The sequence below is a fragment of the Benincasa hispida genome, chromosome 7 (assembly GCF_027475165.1).
Source record: "Benincasa hispida cultivar pf3 chromosome 7, pf3_genome.v1.1, whole genome shotgun sequence".
Taxonomy (NCBI): domain Eukaryota; kingdom Viridiplantae; phylum Streptophyta; class Magnoliopsida; order Cucurbitales; family Cucurbitaceae; genus Benincasa; species Benincasa hispida.
Genome location: NC_143484.1, coordinates 56,851,744 through 56,863,725, shown reverse-complemented (window position 1 = coordinate 56,863,725; position 11,982 = coordinate 56,851,744). Strand labels below are relative to the sequence as shown.

The window sequence follows — 11,982 nt, the reverse complement described above, 5'->3', positions numbered from 1 at the left end:
AGAAAATTTAGAAAAAATATTGTAATTTTTGAAAATATGTAGATACTTTTGTAACAAAGAAAAAGTTGAAGGGTATTATAGTTAAAGCAGAAATAATAATAATAAAGCAGCTCTCATGTGGACATAAAATGGTTTAGTCGTGTCTGTCATTAAATTAATAATTGTTTATTTCACTATTTGAGAGACAGACAGTATTAAATAAATAGAAAATTGAACTAATTAATGCATTGTATTTAATCCTTCGAATCAATTACTGTAGTTGAAAAGTAATTAATGGTCATCCATTAGAATTAAATCAAATTGTAACAACTTCCACATCTGTTTCCTTTTCATAAGCAATTTTTTATATGTTTTTTTTATTCATCGGAAAACAAAACATGTTTGACTTTTTACATAGTTAAAAACGTAAAAGAAAGTCGTGGGTTCGGTGAGGCAGGTGTGCGACTAAAATATTATTGCACTTTCTCAATCTTAATTATTTAAATCTTAGCTAAAACTTAATTATTTATACTTTTTAGTTTGTGTGAACTTATCTTAACAATAATTAATATGACTTTATTTTTATTTTTCAAATATTGAAGATTTGATTCTCCATCTCAATAGTTGTTATACTAAAAAAAAAAAAAAATCAACATTTTACTTTCTCAACTTGACTTGACAATTTGATTCTATCTATAATTTAGTGAGTAATTTTTAAAGATTTATGAATCATATACAATAAATAAATACAATGTTACTAACGTAGATATAACATAAATAATAAACCAACTAATTTCTTTAAGAAGAAGTAAAATGTTTATTTGTTAAATTTTATTGAAATATTCATAGTAAAATTGTAATGCCCCAGGTCCAGGATTCGAAATCCGGACTCGGCCCCTGATGGCCCCGGCATTCCCCTGTGTCCCTACGACCTGGCTACATCATCTTCACTTGCTTTGAATGCTTCTAGAAGTGAAAGTTGTCCCCACAAACTAACACGGGTCTTTTCAACATACTTTGTCCTCACTCACATGCATCTAAACGCTTAACTCTGGAGTTCTTATGATTTAGCCACCGAAAAGGAAGGTGCACCTTATTGGTATAGGTAGTAACTTTCAATTCTTTCAAATCTTTATTAATCATACTTTCATGTCCTTAGGATCCCTCTCATTCAGATGTAATATCGGTTCATTAATGTATCCCTCTTGAACTCGGGTCGTTACAAAAATCACCTTCAAATTGAACAAAAAAAAAAACTTAAACAAAAGTAAAAGAAAAAAAAAGTTCATTATTATTATCATTATTTGGCATCAATTACTTGTCAATAAAATTAAATGTATTAATTAAAAATGTGTTGAAAAAACGAAAGAAAGGGAAAGCCAAGTATCTGGTTATCAATTCAATGATAAGAGTTGTGCTAAAAGACTGCTCAGTCCCCTCCTAAAACGTGGAATCCTCAAGAACTAATGAAGGGCTTTTTCGGGTTTTCAGTTGACATAAAACGTGGAGAGAAATATGATTAACTCCACTGGTGGAAAGAAAAGTGGACAATCCACATTGCTCGTACAAACACAAACCAAAAGGGAAATTATAAAGCAAAATTAAAAATTAAAAAAAAAACATATATATAGGTTCAAATAAAATAAAGTAATAAAACCTCAAGCCTCCCGTTTCTCTTTTCTCTTTTCATATGTTATAATTAAAAAAAAAAAGAAAAAAAAGAAAAGCATTTGGATACCAATGAGAAGACGCCACGTGTTAGAGGGTTTTGGGCCAAAACCCAAAATCCACAAGTAAATGAGGTCCTTGTCTGCAAAATTGACTCCATCGGCCATCCTGCAGAACTCGAGAAGGAAAAAGAAAAAAGACAAAGACGAGAGCTTTTCGTCTTTGTCTGTCCATTGAAGTCGCAGAAATCAAAAGAAAGTAAGGTTTGAAGAAATGGGTTTCATTACAAATCTCTTGAAAGAACAGCGGCATACTCTGTTTCTCAGAAAGCTCCTACCATGGACCTTTTATGCCCTTCTTCCAATAGCCTTCTTCCGGTTATACTTTCATCCTATCCATCTTCCAGAAAGTTCCATTCCTCAAATACCTCAAATCATCGTTTCTTCTTCTTCATCTTTGTCTCCTCCTCGTTTTTCACCTTCCCCTGTTCTTGAAGGTACAACAGCACGAGACTGGTTCTTTATAAATCTACTATTTCAGGTCTTTTGTTTCATTTACTAACAAAGAATCTGCAAATTTGTTTTCTTTCTACAGAAGAAGTAAATGCTGTTAATGAAACTCCATGTGATTACACCGACGGCAAATGGGTCCCCGACAAGTTGGGACCTTTATACAATGGCTCAACCTGCAGTACAATCAAAGAAGCCCAAAATTGCATCGCTCATGGCCGCTCTGACTTGAGCTATCTTTACTGGCGATGGAAGCCCCACAAATGCTCTCTCTCAAGGTTTGACCCCGACAAATTTTTTCACTTAACGACTAACAAACACATTGCGTTCATTGGCGATTCAATGGCTAGAAACCAATTGGAATCCCTCCTCTGTATTTTATCCTCTGTTTCCACACCCCAACTCGTTTACAGAGATGGCGAGGACAATAAATTCCGGCGATGGAATTTCCCAACTCATAATCTCACTGTTTCCGTTTACTGGTCACCGTTTCTTGTCGATGGAATTGAAAAATCTAACACCGGCCCTAATCACAACAAACTGTTTCTACATCGTGTGAATGAGAGATGGGCTGTGGATTTAGATGATTTCCACTTAGTTGTATTCTCAATCGGCCATTGGTATTTACATCCAGCAGTTTATTACGAAGGGGATGAATTAGTAATGGGTTGTCATTATTGCCCTGGTTTAAACCACACCGAGATTGGATTCTATGACGCTTTGAGAAAGGCTTTAAGAACAACATTTCAGACTGTAATCGACAGAAGAAATCCGACAAACAGCGATGAAATCGACATATTCTTAGCTACATTTTCCCCCTCGCACTTCGAAGGGGAGTGGGACAAAGCTGGGGCGTGCCCCAGAACAAAGCCGTATAAGGAAAATGAGAAGAAATTAGAGGGTATGGATGCAGAAATAAGGGGGATAGAAATGGAGGAAGTTGAAGAGGCAAAATCCAGAGCGAAACAGAGTGGGGGGCTGAGAATTGAAGCGTTGGATGTGACGAAGTTATCGATGTTGAGGCCTGATGGGCATCCTGGTCCTTACATGATTGCATCTCCATTTGCCAATAGGATTGGAGATCGTATTCAGAATGACTGTGTTCATTGGTGCTTGCCTGGGCCTGTTGATACTTGGAACGAGATTCTTTTGCAAATTATGAACAATTGGGAGAGACAATCAAGTAGAGGCAGAGGATTTTGAGGGTATATTCACTCTCAAACTTTATTACATTCATACATACTCTCTTATATTTGTTTACTTCCAATCTTTACAAATTACACCTGTTTGATGTAAGTGGAATGTTTGAATCTCCATAAATTTTACACCAAAAAAAAGAATGGTTAAATTACAAGTTTAGTTTTTTGAAGTCTAAGAATTGTGTCTATTAATAATGTCAAATTATTGATCCTTAAACTTTCAATTTTGTATCTAGTAAACTTCAATTTTTGCCTAGTAGATTGTTCAAGACTATTTTTAAAATTTGGATAATTATTAGATACAAAAATAAAGTTTAAAGGTTTATTAGACATTTTTTAAAATTGAAGGACTAAATAGACACAAACTTGAATGTTTAGGAACTAAACTTGTAACTTAATAAAATTCAAATTGGTTACTATTTATTTTTGGTCAAGATATTTCCTTTATGGGTGTTTGATCCTTTGTTTACTTTTTTGGTGAGATTAATTTTTTCCTTGTTCATATGAGAGTGGGGTATTTTCTTTTTAGTTTGTGGGTTTTTGGAATATTACTTTGGGGAAATGGTGGGGATTATCTAAAGGAGGGAGGAGCACTATAGGATAGTTAAATAAAGGAGATTCTACATGTGTGGAGAGGGCAGGGAGATCTTCTGTAGTGTAAGACAGCTTGACTTTGTACTATTTGAGATGTACAAGAGTGAATTTATCAGGTAAGTATTTATGGTTTTGTAGTTTCTTTACAGTATTTTTTTTTGGTAATTGCCTCAATTTAATGAATGTTCACATCCTTGAATTGTTTCTGTCATTCTAGGGGTTTTTGGGATTGGATTGGGTTAATTTTGTTATTGAGTTAGATTGGGTTACATCTTTTCTATTTTGTCAGGTTAGGTTGGGTTTGGGATTGACTAAAAAACAATCTGGATTGACCCCACCCAACCGATCTGAATTTTCAAGTTGGTTAAAAAAAACACTCTCAATTCAACTTAACCCAATCGTTGTACACACACTCCTATATTAATCTTGTTGTTGTCTACGAAATGATATATTTAAGCAAATTATCTTTAACAGGAAGTTAGAAGTAATTGCTTTCCATTTTAGTTTGTGTGAATAATGTTACATTTATGTTGTTATTGAATTTGTTTCTTTAAATGAAAATTATCTCTCAGAAAGAAATTAAAAATAATATCTTTTTTTTTTTTTTAATTTTTACTTAACTTGGTATAAATATCACCTTTGTATTATTAGAGTTAACCTTTTTGTCTGTACTAACAAGAACATTTAATTAATAGAGAGAATGGTTTAACATGGATGAAGTAATAGACTTTTTAAATTCAAATCCCCCTTCTCATTTCTGACCTTTTTTTTCCCCTTTTCCTATATGCAATTACAAATATTGTGTAAAAAATTTCTTTAATAAGAAATTGATGGCAGCTTTTTGTGTCTTTGGATATACATGCTAGCTGTTTTTTGAGTTCACAAAAGCAAAAAAGGTGTGATTAATATAATTGATGTATTTTATTTTAGTCACAAATTGTGGTAGCTTTTTGTGTATTTGGATATAATGCTATTGCTAGCTATTTACTGGTTGACATTTAATATAATTGATGTGTTCCTAGTTTACTCATAATTTGCGGTTCTTCCTGTGAAGATGGATGACAGAGAAATGCAAGTATAAACTGGATGGGTAGTTACCTAATTTGAAATTTCATTAAACTTAATTTTTAGAAGCATTTACATAAATTGAATACGTAATAAAAAAAAATAGAGTAACTGTTTGCAAAAATCACAAAAACGAGGTCGAACACACATATAAAAGATGTTGCGGAAATAATATTTGAATGAATAATTTCTGTATTAATTTGAGATTTCTATAAGGAATTTATACAAAAAGAATGATTAACAAATTTCCTAATCTAAAGTCTCAATATATGTATAATACATAATCTAAGGCATAAATATTTCAAGACCCTCCATCAAACTCAAGTTGATAGAAACAACTTGAGTTTGTAAGCAGATAAAGTGAAACAATTGGATGACAGAAACTGAAAAAGCAATTTTGAATCAAAACATAGTAGATTTGGGCGGGGAGTGGAAACCCATGAAGAACTAGAACATAGAGAACTTCTAGGTTGGAAACAGGAATTCCCAAACTTCTAGGTTGGAAACAGAGACCTTCATAAAGATTTAAAACAAAACTCATGAACTTCAGATCCGAAAACAGAGATCAACGCAAAGATCAGAAAATAAAAGATAAAAGGAAATAGAGACTCTAGAAAATCTAAAAACTGACTGAAACTGAAAAAAAAAAAAAATTAACTAAGAACCAAACTGAACCAAACTTGGTGACTAAATTAAACTAACTTGGCTGACTAAACTGAACCAAATTGAGAGAACTGAATCAGTTTGGGCTGATCGAACCATACCAGAATGACTAAACAAAATTGGTTAAATCGAACCGGTGGAGTGAAATAAATCAAGGGTATTTGTGAAACCATAACTTCGATGGAGTAAATGGATATGGTGAAGGAAATCTAAATAGAGATCTAGTGAGTGGAAGCAGATCGTTCCAAATCCCATTGAGAAAGAACACAAACAATTACAGTCTAAACGGAAACGATTATGCAAAAACAGAAAATTACAACATGCTTTTTTAAATGAACAAACAGGAATATAATATGCAAACCTTTAAAGAACTCTTCTTCAAGTATCCCTCGATTGTTCAACAAATTGTTCAATTAGCACGAACTCAAATGCAACGATCAGAACACGATCTCAACGAACATCTGAATGAACCTCAATCCCAATCAAGTCTAACTTGATCCTCAAACTGAATCAGAACACCACCACAATGGTTACCTCGGTATTCTTGGTGTGAGAATTCAGGAGTTGTGGGCTTTGTATGATTTTAGATTGAGGAAAACAGGACGTAGACGATCGAGTAAGTGGGAGATGAATGTTGTTTATCGTATAGACAAAATACTTGATCGTTTAGAAAGATGAAGCCTATCGTATAGACTTTACTACTCGATTGTGTATCAATGAGTAAGCGAGTAACTATCGTATAGTAAACTCGTAACTCGATCGTGTATGCTCTCTATGCCATCGTTTAGTGAAACTTTTTTATTTGATAGTCTTTTGTGAGATTATTCTAAATAAATCATCAACTGAATTTTGGAAAACCATTTTCTTTTTATCACACAGTTACCATAAAACTTCTAATAACCTTCCACTCAATTAGGTTATTAAAGAAAAAGAATAATCAATTATCATATAATTAATATGTTATAAATAAATATAATAACCAACTTATCATATTATATTTATAACTTATAATTTTAATATTTCATCATATGAAACATATAAACCATAGTCATTTTTCTATTTTATGATATTTAATATAAATCATATTTATATTAATTCATCCAATTAATGTATCTAATACATCATATCAATTGTATAACATATAATTGAATTCCCTCTTGTTAATTTGGACACTTCAAATTAACCCATAATCTGATTCTCAACTTGAACCCATTAAGCTACCAAGGGGACTTCATGGATCTATAGTTTGAAGCTCCAACGGTACGTGAATAATTGATTAAACTCTTTAATCAAGAGATCCACCATCCGTTAACTGTTGGTTGCTCCACTAAAGATCGACAGCTGCACTATTCGCACTACAGATATATTTCTAAGTCCATATGACCAATCAACGATGCGACAACCTTTCACAAATCGCTCGTAAGTACAATTGGGCCAATTCACTGTTTTGCCCCATGTAGTTACATCTAACTCCTTAAGTACCATTGATTCCTCTAATGAACAATAAGTCATAGTTGTACTATGACTTATTAAGGTCATGTCGGAGAGGGTGTGGCTATTATGTTCAAAATACAGAATCAACCCTTAAGGGAGCAATTTATCTACTTACCTCTACTTTGGGGAAGAAGTGAATTCCATCTTGTGTAACTGAGTTCCTAGCTTCCTAATCAGACGAATCCCCAAAATGGTAGACTTGTTGAGTTAACAATCTGGCAACTCTCACCCATACAAATCAAAGGACCGCTTTCATAGGCAGGAGTTCCCAACTCACTTAGGATTAAGGTTATGTCACCTATGGTCATTTTAGTGAAATGTAAGTCTCAATTATCAACGACGTTATATAAAGAGATTAATAATTTCATGGTTCGGTCTTATACAAACTCTTTGTATAGGATACCCTCGCTTGCATGTCTCTGTTGGGATTAGTGTCCTAATTCTCCTGGAGTCTCGTTGTTTTATAAAGATGCACATTGTTTAATGAGTAAAATAATAGTTATTTAATTCTGACATTTACTCATATCCAATAAACAAAACTCCTTGGTTATCTTATGTGAACTTAAACATGTATATGTGATATACAAGTGGATCATGACTTAAGTGATAACCTAAATAAGTCTGTAGTATAAGGATTAAGGTGATATACCTGATCCTTGTGACATTATGGATACGGCCCGCTTTGTAGAAGTTTGCAAGTGTTGTAAACTACTATAGATGGTAGATCCTAACAATTCATGTGGAGACGTGCGGGCGGGGGTGTCCTATATAAAGAGTTTGTATAAGACCTGGACCACGAGATGACTAGACTGTATATAACGCCGTTGATACTAGAGACTTACATCTCACCTAAACGACCATAGGTGACATGACCTATAGGAACTCCTGCCTTTGAGGGCGATCCTTTGATTAGTATGGATGAGAGTGGCCAGATTGCCAACACAACACGCCTACCTTTTTGGGGACTTGTCTAATCTAGGAGCTAGGAACTCAATCCACAAGATGAAATTCACTTTTTTCCCGAAGTAGTAGGGATAAGTATAGAAATTGCTCTTTTAAGGGCTAATTCTGGGGCTTGAACATAGTGGCTACAACTTCTCTTTGGAAGAAAAGACTCAGTCATAATAGGACTATGACTTATGTTTATTTGAGGGATCAGTGGTACTTAAAGAGACAAATGTAATTACAGGGGCATAACGATTATTGGCTCAGTTGTACTTACGAGCGATCTGTGAAGGGTTGTCGCACTGCTGATTGGTTAAGATGGACACATAATATATCTGTGGTAAGAAGAGTTTAACTGTTGGTCTTTAATGGAGTGTCTGAAAGTTAACGGATGGTAGATCCTGTGACTAAAGAGTTTAGTCAGTTATTTACGTACCGTTGGAGTTTTGAGCTACAGGTCCATGAGGTCCCCTTGGTACCTCAATGGATTCAGTTCAGGATCAGTTCTTGGTGTTAATTTGAAATGTTCAAATTGACAAGAGGTATTTTGATTATATATGATATAATCAGTTTGATGTATGAGATACATCTAGTGGAAGATTGATGTAAATGAGATTTACATTAAGTACCATGGAATAGAAAAAGAACTATGGTTTATATGTTTCATGAGATGAAATATTAAAACTATAGGTTATAAATATAGTATGATAAGTTGGTTATCATTTATATTTATAATAATATTAATTATTGGATAATTAATTATTTTTTCTTTAATAACCAAGTGAGTGGGTGGTTATTGAATTCATGGTAACCGTGAGTTTAAAAAGAAAGTAGTTTTCCTATTTTGAAATAATGTTTTTCAAACTATTGAATTTTTTTTTGAGTTTTCTCTCTTGCGCAAAAGAAACTCACGAAGTCGTCAAGTAAATACAGATTTACTAAACAATGGCTGGGCGAACTAAACGATCGTGCAGTGGCGAGGTAAACGATCGTGCAGTATTTACTAAACGATTGCATAGTTTTGCTAGACGATCGCTTGCCCAAAGTAGAGGATCCTATAGAGTCTGTAGGTGACAGATCGAGCTAAACGATGAGCTAAACGATCGCATAGCTTGTGCTAAACGATCGTTTAGCTTTAGCCAAACAATTAGGCATCGACCTATACGATAGGTCTCTACCATCTCCCACTTGCCCAGTCGTGTACACGATCAGTGTTTCCTTCTTCGTCTGTCTCATACCAAGTCCAAACAGAGCCCACCTTCTGGATTCTCACATCGAGAATACCAAGGTAGCCTTGTTGGTGGTGTCATACTCAAGTCGACACCATCGAGATTTTCTGGAGGCCGTTCGTGGTGCTTTGGAGGCCGTTCGTGTTGCGAAGGAGTTTGTGATTGAGGCGATCGTTGAGGATGAGTGCGAAGTATTCGTGCCGTGTTCGTTGTGGTGTTACGATTGTGGAGATCAAGCGTTCGAAGTTGCTGTTGTTCGAGCAGTCTTGCGCAAAGGAGCGTGGAGACGCATCGTCAATTGTTCGTACAATTTTTTCCTTAGTGCATTTGAGTTTTTCATGCTGTAATTTCTGTATGAATTGTATAACCGTTTGTTTGAAGACAACTGTAAATGTTCTGTTCATTTATAATTGTGATTTGGAATAATCTTGTTCTGCTGCTCATGGAAATCTCGCTTCCGATTTCCTTCAATTGGTATCAGAGCCAGGTTCTCTGATATTCCAAATTATAGATTTGAATTGAACGCATTTTTCAGTCGCGGTGGATTTTTGCATTTGCGGTTAACCGTTTTCTGCATTTATGGATGAATATGATGAACATTTTGGGTTTAAATTGTTTTTTTGTTAAAGCTTTCGGTATTACAAAGTGTTAATTGTAAGGGCCTCTGTGTTTTTAGGCGAAATTAACATTGCAATTGAGTTTGTAATTCAAAACGTTTGAGTTCGTCGAGTCGTTCGTGATGAAGCTTCGGCGCATGGCGATGTAGTTTTCAACGAAGAAGAAGACCAAACGTTGGTTGGATCGTGTAGCCTTAGGTAAACGATCGTTGGGATTTTACTAAGGATTGTTTAGTAGTTTTTTCTAGACAATCGTGTAGTATTTTGTAATCGATCGTTTAGCTAATGCTAAGCGATAGGGTAAATCGTTTACCATATCACGTAGCATTGGTTGGACGATCGCGTAGGCGTTGGAGGTAGACGATCGTAGTGGGAGTATGCGATGCTCGTCGTTTAGTAGAAGGTGCGCGCTAAATGATCGTGTAGTTAGCAAGCTTCATCGCTTAGTTACTACCTATGCGATCGGGTGTATGCGATACGAAGGCGCTAGCTAAGCGATCGTTTAGGCGATGGTGCTTCGCGGCATCATAGTCGCTTAGACGATCACGGAAGGCAGGTGTTTTGTGGAGCGCACTAAGCGATTGTGTACTTCAAGCCTTATCGCTTAGTAGAGGTTCACGATCGTGTAGTAATAGCTAAACGATCGTTTGGATTTTTCTAGACAATCGTATAGTAAATGCTAAATGATCGTTAGCTCTGGGAGCGCTGGTAAGCGATAGAGCAAAGAGTTTGTTTTATTGTGTAGATGATTACAGGGTGCTTGTACATGATGGTTGGAGAAGCGATGCTTTGCCCGAGCAGTTCAAGACCTGGTTTTCTTGTTTGAACCGGAGACTCTTTGTCTTTGTAATAGTTAGCTTTCCTTTTGTGTTTTTTAAGGCAATTTCACCCGGTTCATCTACTTTGGTTGTTTATACATGTGATGTATGGTACTTATATGTCAAAGTGTTTGTCATATAGTTAAAACCCACCTTCGGTTGTGCAATTACTCATATATCATGTATTATAAATGTTATAATATTGCATGAAGAAATTAATTGAAAGTATGCGCATGTATCATGAAATATAAGAGTTATATTTTGCATGCATTGAGCATTATCATGCATCATCCTTTTCTTATAAGTGTTATAGTCTAAGGGTGAATGGAAGCATGTTTTGCTTGTTTCATTGCTGTTTTGTATAAGTGTTATATAAAAAAAAAAATTAGCAATGAATGGACAATGCATTGAGCGTGACACTTAGGCTGTTTATAAGAGTTATGAATGCCCTGCGTGTGTTAGCTTAGCATTGTGGTTGGTTTCTGTTTATAAGTGTTATAAAGGAAATTAGACCTAAAATCAATAATTAAGAGTTGCATGCGGACTTAAGGTGAACTCAAGTTTTAAAATTGGATTGAGATAGACCTAAGTTCAAGTGTATCTAAAGAGTTTAGTAACTTAAATTAATCTTTTAAAATCAGTTTAGTAGGATTAAATTGGTTGAATAAAAGATTAAATTTGTTGTAAACCTATCTATAAGGGACCTTTTGTCTAAGGCAGGTTCTGGCTAGGTTGGGGTTCTTAAGTTGACGGAAACGTAACACCTCTACCTGGGAATCTACTTGGAAAGGTGAATTAGATAGATTTTCAACAAGCATGCGATGTTTTTGTCAAAGATTCCGTTAAAGAGTTTAATGGATGACGATCAAAAGTTGTTTCACTATCCAAGGTAAATGTTACTTTTGGGAAACCCTAAAAGTCACTTAGTTAAAATTCTTAGCCGTGTTTTTTCTAAGTAAGCTAAACCTTAGGTTATAAAATACTCAGTGAGAGGAAGAGGCATATCTGATATGTCTATGATTCCACTCACGTTTCTCCCTGTACGTTCACACCGTGAGATTCATGCTTGGCCTCGTGGTACCTAGGATGCATCCCCCTTCGGATGGTGTTTGCATGAGTCAATATCAAGGTGGATGGAGAGAGTATTGATAGTAAGTGGGTGAAGGGTATGTGTCAACACATCCTATGGTCTCTATCATTAG

General features: G+C 35.0%; 1 protein-coding gene across 1 annotated transcript; it reads left to right on the top strand.

Annotated features, from left to right (window-relative positions):
• The first annotated feature begins 1,789 nt into the window (after positions 1-1,789).
• On the top strand, positions 1,790-3,579 carry TBL27 (TRICHOME BIREFRINGENCE-LIKE 27). The gene is made up of 2 exons (XM_039035565.2): positions 1,790-2,143; positions 2,242-3,579. Exons 1-2 carry the CDS (start codon positions 1,921-1,923, stop codon positions 3,357-3,359), a joined length of 1,341 nt encoding a protein of 446 aa, XP_038891493.1. The 5' UTR covers positions 1,790-1,920; the 3' UTR covers positions 3,360-3,579.
• Positions 3,580-11,982: the final 8,403 nt, after the last annotated feature.

What these genes read in the sequence shown, in the direction of transcription:
- TBL27 (XM_039035565.2), top strand. Translation starts at nt 1,921, where the DNA reads ATGGGTTTCATTACAAATCTCTTGAAAGAACAGCGGCATACTCTGTTT. An exon ending in ACCTTCCCCTGTTCTTGAAG is followed by an intron (nt 2,144 to 2,241) that starts GTACAACAGCAC and finishes TTCTTTCTACAG; the next exon opens with AAGAAGTAAATGCTGTTAAT.